Raw genomic sequence first — 19780 nt, forward strand, 5'->3', positions numbered from 1 at the left:
TCGCTGAGATTTTACAAATATATTCTTCCTATTTAATAAAATGATATACTGAAAACAAGAACAAAAATATCACACGGAACAAAGTCATTGCGAAGTAAAACTAAGATACATTAAATTCCGCACACAATTGTATACTATTGTACCTAGTTCTTAGTAGACTTTTAGGTTTGTAAGTACTTACGAGAATATATCATCAACGATTCTGTCTTGATTTGATATATGAACTTTCATTCCATACTACATTACATGGACTGAACTAATCAAAACCCCCATGAATGTCAGCTGTTTATAATACCAACAAGGGAAACTCGTTTTGTGACACAATCTGTTGATCTGGTAGTCGTTAATTGACAATAAAAAGAATAATGAAGATCAGAACAACACATGTATATATAATAGCTTAGAACAAACTGTCAGCCTCATACCAAGTTAAGTGTTAAAGCATACTGCATGAGGATTATACAAAATTTATTTATTTGCCATTGTTGGAGAGATGGATTGTGGATGCAAACCATCTCTAACTAATTGAGCGAATTCGGGGGGATTAGACTGCAAAGAATCCATCATGAAGATTAACTGACCTATTGTTAACAGAAACACCAGCACATCTCCTTTGGAAAGCGACATTAATCAGATCGATGGACTGGTCTTCAGGAACAAATCTACAAGGGAATGACAACACGCAGAGTGCACTTGTTTGCAGAAAATAACTTAATACGCTGAAACATGATAACCAAATAATTGGTCAGAAAAAGTTTCAGACGCTCAAATAATCATCTATAATGACTAGCAATAAGTTGCTAAATTCGATAGCACAAATTAATAAGCCCGCGGTACAGATAAAACACTTAAGTTTGTGAAAGTTAAAGTCAGATTTGTGAAATTCTACTTCTCCCGAGCGTAAGGCCTTGCAAAATGATCACTGAAATTAATTGATAAGTAACTGTTGTATTGTAGTGAACAATAAGACGAGTAGAGACAATCGAATGTATTTGAGCACAAAATTACAGAATATCTCATTAAAATCTGACAACCATACAGCAAACAGTTAATTTGCAAACTATCAATCAATTATAAGCAAAGATGGATAGTGGCTAGCAGTGGAATCCAGGACGCGAGTTTCGTACTATTCGGGACTCGTCATGTGGATGTACCTTCATCTCAATCAATCATCTCAATCTTGACTGTTCCTTCTGCAAATATTAGTCCATAGTCTCCGATTATTATTGTACATGCATTTTCATACCAACTGCGTTTCGTTTCCATTCTTTCGTTATCGATCTACTACTGAAATACATTCAATGCCCGACCATCATTATATACTACACATGTGGATATAAGTAGCCAACACCACAGTATCTTTCCATCATAAAAGATCTATGAGTTTACTCAATATTTGTATCAGTGCGGTAAAGAAATGAAAGAAGGGAACTAATAGTCTAAACAGTTAGCTATAGGTAGCCTGTACACGATGTATAATTTAAATTCAGAAATAGGATATCGGGTATATAGCCACAAGCATTTCCAGAATTTGAAGTCTGTATCTCCAGTTAGTCAGTAATACACAACGTAGAGCTTGGGACATGTGTATATCGGTTTAAGTTTCCGTATCTTACTGCATAGTAAGATAAAGTGTGTATTTTCAACTGTTTGATTTAGAATTAACACAACAGTATTTCCTGCTAGTATTGGTATACATTTAATTAAGATTTGGTTACATTAATGATACATTGATATGGTTACACTTTCAAAACAATCAAGAGTCCAAGTACTGGTAAATTAAGAGGATGATTTTAAGATGTTACGTTTTGTAAGAAGTTAACATCATCAAACCAGTAAATTAGTGATAAAATTAAAAATTTGAGGTAAAGACAATTCAGTGAAGAAAACTTCCCAATGATATCATTTCCTGAAACTGTATAACTGTATTTCTCATTACTTAAATTCTGATCACGTTCGAATAGAATCACATTTCAAAATTATTTGCATGGCCGAATGAGTAAACTCTAAAGGAGTACGACCTAAAAATGTATCCAATCCGAAAGCTTTACAAAATCTCTGTCCAAAATAATCAAGTGTAATCTCTTATTTTACCACACCCCTAGCATCTCTTCCATCCTTTTCTCTTGTTTTCTCACACATTAGTCAGTTATTTTAGTTCTCGCAATTTTTTGTAATCACTATTCAACTGCTAGTATCACCACGCATTTTATTTCTTTTTCATACTTGTCAAGTGAACAACTATCACCCATATTTCTTCCTGATCCGTAAATTTCTTTATCTTACTCCTGTTTTTTGACCTTTGAACCATTAACCAATATTTTTGTGGTAAGTCAAATTTCGCACAGAATAAGATAATTTATTTTTCAAAAGACTAATACATTTATGAGATTGCCAAAAGTATCATCGTAAGGCTTCAGTAGATGAGATAGTTAAAAGGAAAATTTCTTACGCTGGTTTGTCTTCATATCATAATAAATCGCTTTTTTTAAAATGAAAAATTAACAACAAAACTTGGGATGGTACTTATACAATCTAGTAATATTTTTACGAATCAGTAGTATCTCGTTTATTTTCGAAATTTATGAATCACGATGATTTTACACATACATTTACAGATTTAATAACCAATACAGGTTTTTATATTCAGCTGTGGGTCACATTATTATTTGAGAAGTAGCGATATAATACGGTTAACGAAACCGAATTCAGTAAAGCAGGGTTCAAGCCTGCAACTCGATAGTTGAGTAAACTGAATATGAGTTTGCTTAATATGTCTACAACCTAAAGCCTTGTGAAATTCACTCAATGTCGACAGATTTGTGAGTGAAAATTTAAATAATATCCTATTGCGCCAATTGAATTAGAAATGATTGAGTAGAGTAACACTAACAGTTTTAGGTTCTTATATGATGTAATTGTTTAGTTATTTAATTTTTTGATAGCAATGATTCTTAACGATTTCACTACATGTAAACTAGAAGGAATTTCATGGCAACAAATACTAGCAATTTTTCAAATTTGAAAATGAACTCCCATTTAGAGGGAAAAATATACCACATGAAAAAGTGTTATGTAACTGACAAACCTGTCAAGTAATGCTGCGATAACAGATGAGTCTAGACCGCCACTAAACAGTAAACCGAATAAAGAACCTGACTGATTCTCACGCATTACATTAGATACATTGAAAGAGTAATTTGTATCACATAATAAGTCAAAATAAACTGAATCATGTATAACAGCAGATAATAAATCCAAAAACTTCTGTTGTACTTCTTTTAAAGTTGTGGGTATACACATATTTGCAGAAATGCTATTACAATGATTTTGATTTACATGCAAAACTCTATCAACTTTAACTGGAATATTTGAAGGGCACAGAAGTAAGTGCTGTTCAGACCAAGGATATAGATTAATATCTGAGAGAAAAACATTTCCATTGTCACAGACAATTTTTGATACAAATATTCCACAAGCAGGTATTTCAAACCAATCCTTTGCGTTTTTTTCCTAAATAAAAATCATTTCAACTGGTTGAAAAGTATGGATTAGTTATCAATTATCATAAAATAAAAAATAACCACATGACGAAAACGAAAGGATGGTAAACAATCTGGTATTTGAATATGCATAGATACTTAATTGCATATTTCATCCGTTGGATGACAATGACATAAAGCTGTTGATCAATATATGTAATTCCTGATCAACTAAATTAGAAACAAGCCCATTTATCTAGCTTATGACGACTTAAAAAAGAGGATCAGCTTGTCAAGTTCATAAAAAATGAATCTGGACTGATTAAGATGTGAAAACATCGATCCCATCTGCCAGTTTTTAACATTTCTAAGCTGGCTTCGTTTATAGTTATGTCATCATTTTTTCACACATTCATTTAAATGCACCAAGGCAACTAAGAGAACTTTTAGACAAAAATGTGTGAGGTTTTCTACTACGCTTTCAGTTAATAAGCTGGATGAACATTTGGAGATTCAAACTCAAGGTATCTATTATTTCATGAAATTGAATGGAGAACAATAAACTCAAAAATAAATACAAACATTGAAGACACGATAATAGTGAAAATAGAATATGAATGTAGCAAAATCTACTGTTGAGCAGTTACAGAAATAAATTAGCTTACAAGCGAATCCAAACTAACTTCCGGAAAAGAAAAACTGGATTGGAATAACAATATTTGAAACTGAATCGATACAAAATAATTCATTAAGGTAGTCCTGAACCTTCTGGCACAAGAGAATGATGACCGAATTGATCTCGAGTGAAATAAACCCTGCCTAATTCGATCTAAACGTTTTTAAATCGTAAGTATTGACCAAAACTTACGCTAACAAATATAAGTACAAAAGAACCAATCAAAGAGTTGACTAAATTAACAACAGCATTTACGTTATTTTCCTTAGAAAATGCATCTAGTAGAACTTGACCAATACTAATATTCTCAGATTCAAAGCTTTTTGCAAGAGTTATGTCGCTTGATGAGCGTATTTGGCCGGAGCAGAAAAGAATGTCACCTCCTGTATTAGATTGAATTAGAAATTGAGGTGCATTTTTTTGAAATGGATTATTAAATGCAAAGAATGAACTAAACATTAAAATCCATCCCTTGGAAAGTCTTGCAGCTCTCCAACAGCTTGTTTCGACAGTGTGACAAGACGCTGAAGAAATATTAGTGTTTAAAACATCTTGGAGATCAACTGTATTTAGGTCTCTGACCTGTGTAAATTTGACAAAGAAATGTAACAATAAGATATAGACGTTACATAAGTGTATTTGTAAAGTTATTAAATGAGAAAAGGATACGTTCATGAGAAAAAAATTGGACTAATAAATTACCAAGCTACTTGAGTCTTCAAATACCCTTTTGAAAATAGTGGCCAAAAGATAAGTAGGCTCAGTTATTTTGTACAAAATTAGACTTTGCCGGTTTATGTTCACCTACTGCTAACGTATTTATTTAAGCATATAAATTCAATTACAACAGGAAACTAAAAATACCCCACAAAATTAAGATAATATTAAGGGTGGTGGTGACCCTCCAGTTATTGAACTGGCTGAGTCGTTTGCAAAGATTTAGGAATTAAAGTGATCCGACACCCTGGAATGAGTCAATAGCTGTCTCTATCTTTAAAAATGGTTTGCGTCACCTATGCAACAGCCATCGGGGGGGTTATTCTATTTCCAATTGCGTCCAAATTTATGGCTTCCGCCACACTTCAGTCAGGAAAGGTTGACTCACGAGGAGCAAATCGGTTCTCGTTCTCGTCTTTTATGTATTGATCATATCTTTACCCTCACTAAATACTAGAACGTCACCATACTTATTCCAGGCCAACGACCGTTGCGTTTCTTGACATCAGGATCGCCTTTTATCTCTTGGGCAGGGATGTATTTCAGGACTATTTATTCAAGTGTCCCTGAGTTTATTGATATCTTGAAAATCTTATATACAAATACTTTAGGGAGAATGAAAGCATACACTTACCCCTGTCCATTGCTTTGTTCAAGCAGCGTGGTTAAGCAAGACCGATCAAACCACTCCTCTCTAACAGTCATTGATGTTCTGGAAACAGCTATGATGGGTGTAGATAACAGTGGTGTGAATCCATTACCCAGAGAAAATTTTCTCCACCCCAAATATGAGCATGATATTGTCTTACCATGAGATGATACCCAAGCCATGCAATCAGCACTTAATCAGCTGACAGTGTCTGTAAGTATGGTTTGCGCTTTGCACCTTCTAAGTGGGAAGTACTTTTAAAAGACTGGGAAGGTCTTACCTCTGCACTCACTCTTCAGAACGACCAGTTTTGAGTACGTGAGAAGTTTGTGCATACGAGCAGGTAAGTGCCGATGGTGGAGTGGGTGATGAGATCAATTTACGTATAACGAATTCCAGAGAGGTTTATGCCAATCTGGGTCTTCTTCGGTGGAATCTAATTTTTTTCTTACAAGTTACTATAAGTCAACAGTCATACCTTGACGTTATAGAACAGTCAAGACATTTAACGGAGCTCAATGAGTAGTTTAATTACGCAATCTGATAGTGATAGTAAATTAGTAAGGTATTTAGAGGTTAAAATGTTTTGAAGGTAGTTGATTGCGTCAGTCCCGATGAGATTGCTAAAACAAGCTGCAGAGACGTAACTAGGAAGACTCCTTATTACATACAGTATGACTTAAGTGAGCCTTAGTAGGATGGTAAATATAGGAAGAACGAGGGAGAAAATAGAATAATGACAAATAAATGTATGTATGAGCATTCGAAGGAGCCCAAGCTCCTCCCAATTAATAGCGAAATTCTACTCAGATCGGCGAGACTATAATTTATGGACAAACCAATCAGAAGCATATGAGGGATTTCAAGGTCACGGAGCCAATTTCAGTACCTGATGCTCGGCCCCCCAATGCCCTGGTACGGTAGAGAGTGGGGAGAGTCCGCTCTCACATGGCTTCGCGTATATAGCCTCTGCCAGGGAAATCCTACTCACTGCCATCTATTGGCGGGGGTGTTTACGAAATTCACAGAACGAAAAACGAATGTCCGGAGCTTTAACTGTGTTGGTGGACACGGAAAGCTCACCTAGGGGAGTTGGAAAACCCTGATTCCAAACCAATGGTGCACATGGGCTCCAGTATCCTGAGAACAAATGGCGCATGGATCAGTCGTTGGTCATCGGCTACCATAGGACTGCATCTCCTTATGATGCTCCACTGCCTTGTGTGTTAGACCTTTAGGTCAAAGGCTTCGGGTGTGGCCCCTTAAGAAAACCACCTGCTTCGGTCTGGACACCCGAGCAGTATCACAGCCCTCACACATATCAAATGAGATTTGTGTGGCGCATATGTATCTGGTGCCCCTTTGTACCAATATTTGTTTTTAAATAAATAATAAAATAAACCTGATGCTCATGTACGATCGGTTCACATAGGATATTAGAGAAGTGACAATTAAAAGGCTACAACCAATGAGACTACTAAGAATTTCCTTTATTTGTAATTGCGGTAATCAAATGACCTGTAGACCTTGTGCACACTAGTGTGATGTTGTTCTTCGATGTAATATATGTTGACTGGAGACGTAATCAGATATGGCTCAGAATAGAAGCCAATGGCGATCCTGCTGTAACCTTCTTTTACTTTCTGCATAAAGTGGTTATAACCTCCTTAACTGACAGAGTTCTTCTAGTTTTACATTTCAGTTCCCCTTTTATATGCATCTTACCCCTTTCTATTCCCTTTTTCATTGTTTTGTGTGGCGCATATACATCTGGTGCCCCCTTGCACCAATATTTGTGTTCAAATAAATAAATAAATAAACATATAGATGTTGGATGAAGACATCTGTCAGAATAAGAACTTTTTTTTCTCGATTTAGATTGAGTCTAAGACAAATTATAATAAAAGCACCAGTAACATTGGCTGCAATGTTCGCAGATGTTACTGAAGCTTCGGTTGTTCAGTGGTATGAGTATTGTAGGGATATATCCGCAATAATAATGACAAGCTTACACAGCCAGAGTACACACAAACAATATTGAAGCTATGTGATAGAGGTTGAAAGACTATTCACGATTTTATCATGGCTCCAGAGATAGACTATCATGGAGCCATATGGATGAGTTCCTCTACCGTAGGCATTATGACTGTAGGACCGTTGAACCTCTTTCTAACTTTGACAACCTTTTGGACTATGTATCCACTTTAATTATTTGGTTTTGTATATGCTTTTACACTATACTGACTGTTCACCGATTGTCTAATATTTCTCAAGGTCACTAATGATCTGTTCAAAGGTAATCCATAAATTATAGTCACGCAGCGATTTATCAACTAATATCAAACTGTATACTTCTCTTCAGCGTTAAGATCGAATATTCTATCTTTCTTGAATACTAACACATTACCTAGCCAGCTTTTCGCAGAACTTAATGGACTAGTTTACTACCACATATATACTTGAGTAATAAGACTTGAGTTCTCTAGTGCAACAAAATTAACGCAGCAGTCGACACGAATCAAAATAGTCGCTCACATGCTTCACATAAATAGTTCTCAACGATATTTACATATAAGTGAGAATTAAACAACACTGTTGACTTTTTCCGAAAAATTTACACCGTTAGCATTCATGAATTTTCGTAATTTTACTCAGTAAGAACCCTGCTAAATGCAAATTTCTCTTCACATGCACATAGAAAAAACTTTTTCAAATATTTCAACTCTCTTGCTAACTTGTAAATACCTCAGAATTATCTGGACATTGGGAAACAAAAAGACCGAAACTCAGCATGGGCCAAATTTCGAAATATCGCTTTCCAGTGATCTGAAGGTCATAATAAAATTATTCATCTCTGATGCAACGAAATATTATTTTAAAACTTGGACTTCTTTATCAGTGACTAGCAAGAAATTCTTGAGTTTATCTTTTCAGGCTTCTGAAAATCCGAGAAATCTCTATCTAATTGGAGACTTTGATTTTCTTAAAAGATTAGCTCGACAAAAAGTAGATTGTATCTCCAATATCTTCGCCACGGGCTTATATAAACTGATTGAGTTCTTTGAGCTCGCTTTTTGTTGTTTCAGTACAGCTCCAGATATTCGATTATTTCCAAAATTTGTTACTTGACTGCACTAATTCTAGTCAGTTATGGATAGTTATTTATGGATTTGAATGACTTGTAGTGTGAGCGGGTGCGATCGTCTCTGCATAGTGGAGTTTCTTGTTACCGATTGCCATCACCCACCAGGTTAGAGGCTTCTTCACTGCAATGTGAGAGTAATAAATGGATTATTTGGGTCCTAAGAGAAGACAATTGTTTCAAAGATGATAAATAAGTTCATTGATTGGTAATGTCAAAAGATAGAATTGAAGCAATAAGAAGTGACTTAGATGATAATAGGAGACATAGGTAATGGTTACTGATATGTGTATATGATAGCCGTAATAATTTGAGACATACATCAGGCAGATCCTTATCAAAAGAGTGTGGGCTTTTTAGTCTTTATATTTTCTCATTAGAGGAACTGTGGCCTTTGTGTCCTGTGCCATGAGTTACCTAATGGGGCTATTCTGAAGTTTCCTATACCAATCAAGGTCGGCTCCCACGATATCCGATGTGACTAAAGAGGCCTTTTCAGGGCTCTATCAGACCTGAATGCCTTCCGCTAGGTTCTCTTGATTTCTAAAGTCTATAGTCATCGGAGGCGAAGATTTGATGATTGTGGGGTATGACGGGCGAGGTTTCCCGAATACGCTAATCATCATAATGATGTGAAGGCCTATGCTACTTGGTAGCCGACATCACTATTGTAATATTGTGTTAGTGAGGTTTAATTTGGACTATCCTTTACAAGCTCAGGTACTCCGTGTATCACTATGTAGGTTAATTATTGGGTGTCTAATGCGCCTTCAGCAGCATTTCATACGGTCCACGGTTTTTATGTCCATTTTGGATTTGAGAGGATTCTTCAGCCAACGGTCTCTGAGATAACCTCTGTAGCATATGCTGAATCCAAAATTGCCCTCAATTGAGAAGGTTTCTCTTTTGCTAAGTTTCGGCCCTTCGGTAGGCAGCATAGCTTGAATAAATTAAGGCTTTTTCCCAACATTGTACAGTATTTTTCACATTGTTCCCTGCCAATGGTTGCCAAGTTTTCTAACAAACTACACTCCAACACCGAAACACTAAATAAAGTCTGGGATATATCATTAAAATAACTCATAATGTCATTGAATAAGAAAAAGAGAATTCAGCGAAGAACATTTTTTCTTTTCGACGAAATCATTTACTTAAGCTGTACATTCGTATATATAGTGATATGGAAAATATATGTCTACAGGAGGCTAGAAAAGATTGCATTATAAATGGATTCGACAACAAATAACAAATGAGGTGACGTACTAATCAAGGGGTAAGGAAGAAAATAATTTATGGGTCAGATAATAGTTCAATTGACAGATATGAAGAAAAGCGACAAACACAAAGGCCATAATAATAATAATAATCTGAGTAATAATCAAGAAAACTTGTATAAGGTAATAATAATAATAACTGATTAGAGTCTAAATGTAAAATAGTAATTTAAAAAACAAAAAAACTGATAATAATCAGATAAAAGTACAAAAACAAAAAACAAAAAAAACGTACCCAATGAGGGAATTAGGGCCAAGGAAGGGTAAGAGGTTGGACAAATCGTTTCTGCACGCAAAGTTCAGGCTTGAATTCATGGATTGCCAATACCTCAGCAATGCATAAAATATTGATTCGACCTCCCTTTGAACCGGTTCCTTTAACTCTATAGATTATTTTAAAAGACGTCTCTTTTGGAGCAATGTGTCCGCAATTGATCAAGTGCTCTTGTATCGAACTGGTTATCTTCTTACATTCACCTTTTAGGAGCCAAGCTGGATAGTGTTCAGAGATACGTTTGGAAAGCGATCGCTTTGTGCGGCCTATATAACGTGCTCCACATGAGCAAGTAAATTTATAAATACACATCGATGTGGCCCAAAGCGAAAGCTTATCCTTAACACACCCCCGAATGGTAGGCCGGCTAGAGAAAACGATTCGGAGCTTGGCTGTGTAGAAAGTTTTATTCAACGTTTTTGAAATCCGTTTATTCAGGATTTCAGCAGCCGTGTCTCCCTTGAATTCCATATTCATAAACAAGGTTTTCTTCTGCACCGTCAAAGTTATTTGTTGCTGACGTCTAGATGTTAAGTTGCTATCAACGAACCTCGGTGGATAACCATTTTTGATGAGGGTCTGTCGAAGATGAAGTAATTCTTCATTTATTGTGTCACTAGAACAGATTCGCTTAATCCTAGATGATAAAGAGTGAATTAAGTTCCTCTTTCGACTCAGTGGAACCCAACTATGGAAATTAGTGTATTGTCCATTCCAAGTGGGTTTTCTATACATAGATCTTTGTAAATAACCATCAGGCAATCTTTTCAAACGGACATCAAGAAAATGGAATTCATGGTTCGATTCTGCCTCTAAGGTAAATTGAATTGAAGGGTGACAGTCATTGAAAATATTTAATATTTCACTGTGGTCCATGTCATCATCACAAATAATGAAAGTATCATCCACATATCTCTTATATAAATGAAATTTCTCGATTACTTGATATGAACAACTCTCCATATCACTCTATTGCTAAATGGTTAGTTGACATTTTACAACCTGTTAAAAATCATATCAACAAATACAATGCTCTTGATTCCTTTGAATTTGTCAACTCAATCAGAAATATCAACGTAATGGGTAAGAAAATGCTCTCATTATATGTCACATCGTTGTTTACAAATGTCCCTCTCACAGAAACTATTTGTTTTTTATGTGACTATATTGAAAATAATAATCTGGAGATATGTATCCCAAAACACTATCTTAAAGAACTACTCCTACGATGCACGCTCAACGTACAATTTAAATTTAATGATGGTTTCTATAGACAAACAGATGGAGTTGCAATGGGCTCCCCATTGGGTCCTCTTTTGGCTGATTGTTTCATGGCTAATCTAGAAAATTCAGCACTTCGTCCAATAATCGATGGTTATTTACAAAGATCTATGTATAGAAAACCCACTTGGAATGGACAATACACTAATTTCCATAGTTGGGTTCCACTGAGTCGAAAGAGGAACTTAATTCACTCTTTATCATCTAGGATTAGGCGAATCTGTTCTAGTGACACAATAAATGAAGAACTACTTCATCTTCGACAGACCCTCATCAAAAACGGTTATCCACCGAGGTTCGTCGATAGCAACTTAACATCTAGACGTCAGCAAGAAATAACTTTGACAGTGCAGAAGAAAACCTTGTTTATGAATATGGAATTCAAGGGAGACACGGCTGCTGAAATGCTGAATAAACGGACTTCAAAAACGTTGAATAAAACTTTCTACACAGCCAAGCTCCGAATCGTTTTCTCTAGCCGGCCTACCATTCGGGGGTGTGTTAAGGATAAACTTTCGCTCTGGGCCACATCGATGTGTATTTATAAATTTACTTGCTCATGTGGAGCACGTTATATTGGCCGCACAAAGCGATCGCTTTCCAAACGTATCTCTGAACACTATCCAGCTTGGCTCCTAAAAGGTGAATGTAAAAAGATAACCAGTTCGATACAAGAGCATTTGATCAATTGTGGACACATTGTTCCAAAAGACACGTCTTTTAAAATAATCTATAGAGTTAAAGGAACCGGATCAAAGGGAGGCCGAATCAATATTTTATGCACTGCTGAGGCATTGGCAATCCATGAATTCAAGCCTGAACTTTGCGTGCAGAAACGATTTGTCCAACCTCTTACCCTTCCTTGGCCCTAATTCCCTCACTGGGTGCGTTTTTTGTTTTTTTTGTTTTTTTTCTGTACTTTTATCTGATTATTATCGGCTTTTTGTTTTTTAAATTACTATTTTACATTTAGACTCTAATCAGTTATTATTATTATTACCTTATACAAGTTTTCTTGATTATTACTCAGATTATTATTATTATTATGGCCTTTGTGTTTGTCGCTTTTCTTCATATCTGTCAATTGAACTATTATCTGACCCATAAATTATTTTCTTCCTTACCCCTTGATTAGTACGTCACCTCATTTGTTATTTGTTGTCGAATCCATTTATAATGCAATCTTTTCTAGCCTCCTGTAGACATATATTTTCCATATCACTATATATACGAATGTACAGCTTAAGTAAATGATTTCGTCGAAAAGAAAAAATGTTCTTCGCTGAATTCTCTTTTTCCGGGATATATGTCGTCCTCAATTTTTGGGGTTTTGAGAGCTATGTTTTCGCACTTTCCCTTCTTAATGCCCACTCACTGCTCCTCACTGTTGACAGATCCTAAGGTGTTAGCAACAGTTAGTAATTTTACTGGTCTATGAGCTCAAGTTGTTGCTCCCACAGTCGCGAGTTTGCTTGAGCCTTTGTGCGACGATCTTGATACACCGGCGGGGGTTGATACGATTGGAGTCAAATGTTTCTCCTTTTGTAGTTCCTTTCGTGCATTCTTTCTATACTGTTAGACAACGTACCAGAATCACGAACAGGTGTGACTTACCATAAATCCATAGTACTGCCTAGGTACTTCGCATCATAGAGGTAGTGAACCCGGCTACTACAAAATTTACGATCTAATTCTGATAGCCTGGCCTGCATTCTGTACAATTTCCGTTTTTGTGTTGTTTCTACCTAGTAATCAGGACTAACTGCACTTTCAGAAGCCCTTTTCTTATTTTTTTGCCAAATAATCTTACTAGAAAAGGATACCCGAGAAGAAGCGTGGTTCAGATTACTTAGTTTTAGATTCAGTTTTGGTTTCTGGGTTTACTGGTCCATGTTTTACACATTACTCTAAAGTTCTTTAACTGGTGTAGTCTTTCTTATAATCGCCTTGCTAAAAACAGGGATTTTCGACCTACTATTGACCATTGAATTTAGACCTCTACCTTTCCTAATCGCCCTTGTAGTTATGGTGTAAGTACTGGCGGTTGCGCTATTGCTGTGCATCCTACTTAATAGACTAGAAAGTAGAATATGAAACAGTTAACGATAAAAGTTTTGAAAGGTAGAAATTATGGAGATGACTGAATATATACTGTATGCGAGTAAAACCTGAGAGTAACCTGTCCACAAATGTCTACTGCCTTCCATCGATCCAGTGTCCGCATGTTTCTCATGGCTAGAGAATTCACATGTTATGTTACTATCTAACAGGAGGCAAAATATAAAAATAGGTATCACTAGCTTTATTAGAATAAAACGAGGAATGAATAGCGGTTTGCTGAAAAATAATCAGATAAAGTTTAACTTTCACATTCACACAGTTCTAGTGCGTTGATTATTTGTTTAATACTGCAGGTTTATTCAGGATTCTGTTCTTTCAAGTCGTCATGCTGAAACTACTGACCATTTTCAGCTCTATTAAAATCTATTCGCTTGACATTCGCGTACATGCCTTAGAAGCATTGCACTGAAGTCCAAACAGGACATCACAACTGTTCAGCTCTGTAAATGTTTTATCATATTTATTTGAAGTCGTCCCTCGAACGATACCCTTGAGTAGATTGTTGCACCATGCCCACTGGTGCCCTATTCCATAGCAACCAGTGGTACAATTTATACTGGTGATCTTGTTGCTGATAAACGTCGTTCCTGACTCCTGGTTTGACTGGGTTCGGGATCCTTCGATTATGAATGTGTTACGGACACAAGCGTCTTCAAGCTCTGAATATCATGACATACTTAGCGGCTATCCCGACATAATATTGTACGCCAAACGATAAAATGTGAGCCCGCTCCTTGTTCTAACTTTATGTATATTTTTGCGTCTCGTGATATTACCTTCGCTTTCATAGATTTTTTCGCATATTCATATATTTTACCTTGATTATGTCCCAACATACGTTTAAGCTGTCCAGAGAGAGGATTCCTGTGCCCCTTTACTTTCTACTCATGTCATTCTGTCTTAACAATATTCAAGACTGGTTTTACTATGCAAAGACTAGCCTTTACAGGCATGACTTGACTGATCCACGTGAACAGCTGCCAATTATAGTGAAGGCGTTTATGCGCGGTTTCAATAATAACATTGCATCTAGTGTAGTTGCTGATGCTTTCGAACCTTGTGACACCCTACAAAGAACTATATTAGGAAGGGGAGACCTAACTGATTGACAAAGTTTAGACCAGAAATTCTACATGTCAAACTGCAACACGGATCAGCAACAGAAGTGTTGATACTTATGCAAGAGGTGATTGATCAGTGAACTTTCGACGAGAATCTTTTCAAACAAAACTTTAGATCCTCCCCAACAGGTCCAAGAGCTTTCTACTTCATTCCAAATTAACTCCATAGACGAACTGGCTTTACCTGACGGTCGGATTCCAAAGATTACAGGGAACTACAGCTCTAAGGTTTGTTGTGTCATAGAAGGACCTCGAACGACACTAAACGAAATTACAGATTCCCTTGATATTGTAGAATTATGGTAGGACCTCAGAAGATTCGAGTGGATATTCTTATTTCTTAGCGTGTGTGACTAGTTTTATAACGCTCAGACTTTCATAGGCTGATGTGTCAGAAGTAGAAAGTCAGATTATCTTTGAGTAGAAAGTGAACCGACGACTCGGTGAGCACATAAAATGCATTTATTTTTAGCGACGTAAGTAAACGGTAACAATGGAAAATGGGATTAAGACGATCCAGTCATCGACACGAGAACTTGATAGCGTACGGTTTCGAAAGTGTTACAGTTTTACATGACAGTCAGAAACAATACCTATGGAGAGTGTTTATGCTGAAGCAGTGGCGCACGTTTCAGTCGCACGATGGATAGCAAGTGTTCACCTCTTACCAACTATCATTAAAGACGGTGGAAGCCAGAGCGGATATTCGACTTCCAGGAGAGTTTGTCTATCCTACATCTTATTTGATGAATATGGGTCTAAACTCCTACACGAGCAGGCTTAAAAACGCTGTTCGTTCATTTAGATCTGATCCCACTTTACAGTATTAAACTGATGTTTCCGCCAAGACCTCTTTACGAATTATTACACACGTTTTGTAAGTCGCGACGCATTACGCCGACACTTCGAATTTGCATACAATGGTTCCCAGAACGTTGCAAGCTTAAGTACTGTACCAATGATAAGAACGTAACTGATGACAACAAAGTGTTGACCGGCTAAAAGCTGTTCATTTAGAAAAACGCTTTTCTGGTGGGCTTTTCTTTGAAAGGTAAATAGAATTACGATCTACTTCGTCATCAGAATTATTATAATTATAGACCTTATCCTAAAGTTGTGGATGTCATGATGTGATCAACTATTCTATGAGATCTTGCGTGGAAACCACATCATTGTCTATCCTGACTCGTCGTACGTAAAAATCCGCGATATTACGTTTGGCATTTGTAAAGAACACATTTAGATTAAAAACATAATGATATATTTCATGTTAGTTGAGATAAGTTACACAGAACGACCACGTCTGCAAGGCTGAATCATGGTATCTGATTGAATAGGTTTTATAGTTGAATTCATGAGACATTTGAAGCTAGACCACCGTAGAAAACTTGGAAGCACCAGACGGCCGTTTCGTTCTATTGTGGGACTCCTCAGCAATGCACATCCATGATCTGGCCTCATCAGATTCGAATCCAGGACCAATCAGTCTTGAGCGCGGAGGCTTAAACTCTAGACCACTGAGCCGGCATTCAACGATGTTAATGTCCCACTTCAGCTTATCCATGAAATCGAGCAACCATCCACTATTACTAAAATCTTCACAAAAACCCTTCTGATAAATATCATACGCTCATTAGTGACTGGCTTCAAGAGGTATCTCTTGGAGGTCTGTTGAGAAGTAGTGAACAGAAACAAGTCTTGCGACTACGATGGAATTCTTGATAACGAAACACCACACAGTAAAGTCTCTGGTATCCGATAACCAATCTCAACGACGCTCTCTAAAACGATCGTGAGATCATTAATGGAATCAAATAACTACTGCAAATTCGACTTTCTGTTCTGTCTCTTTTACTGAGTTATACAGCTATTCAGTTGCATTCTTAACCTTTTACCGAGTCAAAAATTAATAAACCAAGAAAGTGATCTTTTACAATACTTACATATATATTTGACCCAAAAGGAGATCAATTTTTCAGTATTATTGCACATGTGTACAGCATTTTAAAAAATGCAGGACAGTTTTTCTATATGTAGATTTTCCAACTCCCGCACAATATATTTGGCATATATACCGGGTTTCTTTTCGCACGTTTTCCTTGCTTATAACAACTTTGAACTTTTATTTGCTTTTCGAAAGTCTAGTTAAATTTCTCTGGGGATCACGAATAATACAGCTACTTTGATGAGCATAATTTAAATAATATTAGCTAGATAGTAAATATATCGTTTATTTATAACAATCTACCCAATACTCGATATTTAAAAATTATCTAGCTAGATAGTAGTCTTTAGGACAACTGATTTCTAGTAAAACATGCGTATTTATTCACTATGACTTTAGAGAACAAAATACGAGGACTATGTACCCTAAGCTTCCAGTAGCTGATGCGCTCTCTCCTTGACCACTAATCAAATTCGTCATACGACAAACTGTATATGATACTTTGGTTGGCCAAGCAATAACATTGCATGCATCAATACATCTATGTGAATTCATATATTGAGGTTTTCTTTCCAGGATTAGCGAGACAGGGACTGTCGGTCATCATAGGCAGATTATTACCTACATTACACAGGTAGTTTTTTCGTGACTCACCGCCTACATATAGTGCAAAATCGAGAACTTTTATCTTGGATAGGCTTGTAACTTCAACCACGATTTTACTCGCTCCATCAAATGCAAAAACATTTAGATGACCCGGCTTGTCATCAATCGTACTTAACGAGATCTTGTCTTATACACCAATTTTAGATTCTGGGACGACTGAAATATGAATACTTGTCAGATTTATGACCCTAAATCAAATAATACAAAGACCAAGCAAATCCCAAGAGCAGATGGAAATCTACTTAGTGTAACTGTAGATCTAACAAATATTGTTTATCACCAAAAATATGGAAAAATGCTCACTGCAAGCCATCATTGTTAAGATGCAACAGAAATAACTGCAAGGCAAGAGTGAAGCCGGAAAATCAGGGTCGGGATTTTGAACAAAGCAAGTTTGAAACTCAATTGAAACAAACGTGTCAAGAGTTGGTTAATATAATGGTCAAAATTTTATGTTGGGTTAAACACTAAGGTTTTTCTGAATGCAGTAGTGTTAACTAATGTCCAACAATGTCTGTTTGACTAAAGTTTGAACGAAAATAACACCTAATCTGGGTACTAGGGAAATTTAAACCTACGATGTTAGATATAACTGGAATTTAAATATTTTTTATGGATTGAAGCACGTCCATAAAGACTGTCTTTGCAGGAATGCTCCAAGGAGCAATGATAATGTTATACGTGTTCCAATTTTAAAGAGTGATGTTTAGAAAAACGAAGGATATAAGTGTGAAGTAATACATAAGTCGTATGGCTTGTGAATAATCTAATGGGAGATTTGAATCGTGTTTTCTTGAAATATATAGAATTTAACGAGATGTTGGCTAACCTTGGGCGGTTTGTCTCAACTAGGAGTTGTACGGTTGGTACTGAACTCTGAACTATATATTTCCGTACGAAAGGTTCGTTCGTGAATTGTTGAACTACATATCAGACTGTTAAATACTCGGTTATGTTAAAAGTTCAAGGAATATTTAGCTTAACTTTTCATTTATGGGTTCATTATGGGACGAGTCAGCGTAGGGAATGATGGAACTTCTACGTAAGATCGCGTAGATCAGCTAGTAACATCATAACAAATACACAGATTTGTAATTAGGCCAATTATTATGGTAGCAAAGATAAATGTACTAATATCGAACCAGACCATAATTCGACAACCATACATCTCTCAACTAGATGTTTAAAACGACATTGGAATAATAAATATTTAAACACTGATCATCATTTTCACATGTAATCGCAGTTGAACATATATACACATATTAGAATTATGGTGTTTCACTCCCTTCATGTCTTGCGGCACATCCTAGTTTCATATTATTAACCTATTCTGCCATGTTTTGACTCGTATTATCTTCAGCTATTTGTTGCCTTTCATATTTTCATTCAATTTTCTCCTCACCTTATTCGTTCGCTAATTCCTGCCTTCATTTCACCCCTTTTCAGTCTAATCTTATACTCGTGGGTACAAGCAATCATGTGGATGGCTGGAAATGTGACAGTTTCTGGTTTCCGGAACTCCACTGTAATGAGGTAAACGGACTTATACTCAAAATATGTAAATTCACAACGCCCGTATTAACGCCTCTGGTTATAAAATTGAGATGACGCATAATTTAGGGGAAATGCTTGTTAAGTTATCCAGTCTTGGGACGATCACACAGAACAACACTATCTAAAAGTAGGAAAAAAAGATCGAGTCGTAAACACCAACCAGTTTTCTCTTCCAAAAGTGAAGTTACGAAATTTTCCACTTGAGCATTAGGCATTTGAAGATGCCAGTGATATTCAGGGCTTGAAAACGCTTGTGTCCATAACACCCTTATAATCGAAGGACCCCAAAACCAATCAAACAAGAACGCAGGAATGAAAGAGTTTGTAGGTATATTTGGTAGGTAGACAATGTGGCGATAAGTGTTTGATCTGATCTGAGTAGTTGTTGCGAGGGATGCGTAGCATGGAGTAACCAATGTCAATCTGGTGTGGAAGCGTGACCGAGTACCCTCAGCAGATTTAACGTGGTCATTACCGATATCAACGATTACAGAACTATTTACTCTCGGGGTTCACTTGCCGCGACACAGTAGCTGCGCCTGGTGATATTTTAAATAAGGGAATATTCACACTCCTCCATGTCAGGACACAGCCTAATACCATTGCTCTACCAAGACGAAATAAAAAAAAACGTTTCTTGAACAAAAACCGTCATTAGTTTTGTGCCAAATAAACAGAGCATACGATACTATTTATTGGGTGTCAATCATAACTACGTAAGTAAATAAACTCATGAGTGAACAAAGATTAAACGAGATAAGTGGACTTCACTAAGGTCCCTCTGATGTCTACGGGTAAGTGACTCAAAGGAAATCAACTAATCTGTAATTCAGTGTTCGGATGTTGAATTGTTTATATTAATTTCTACGTAGGTC

The 19780-nt window shown here is 36.5% G+C and overlaps 1 protein-coding gene across 1 annotated transcript in view; it reads right to left on the reverse strand.

Moving 5' to 3' along the window:
- The window catches only part of Smp_133540 (putative asparagine synthetase), a gene marked incomplete at both ends in the record, with an annotated part of 29947 nt that extends 25330 nt beyond the window's left edge, over positions 1-4617 (reverse strand). Inside the window, 3 exons of the mRNA XM_018788522.1 lie at positions 582-662; positions 3089-3513; positions 4414-4617. Coding sequence (XP_018654056.1) covers positions 582-662; positions 3089-3513; positions 4414-4617 — 710 coding nt within the window. The remainder of the gene's footprint in view (positions 1-581; positions 663-3088; positions 3514-4413) is intronic.
- Positions 4618-19780: the final 15163 nt, after the last annotated feature.

Source organism: Schistosoma mansoni, chromosome W, assembly GCF_000237925.1.
Source record: "Schistosoma mansoni strain Puerto Rico chromosome W, complete genome".
Lineage (NCBI taxonomy): Eukaryota > Metazoa > Platyhelminthes > Trematoda > Strigeidida > Schistosomatidae > Schistosoma > Schistosoma mansoni.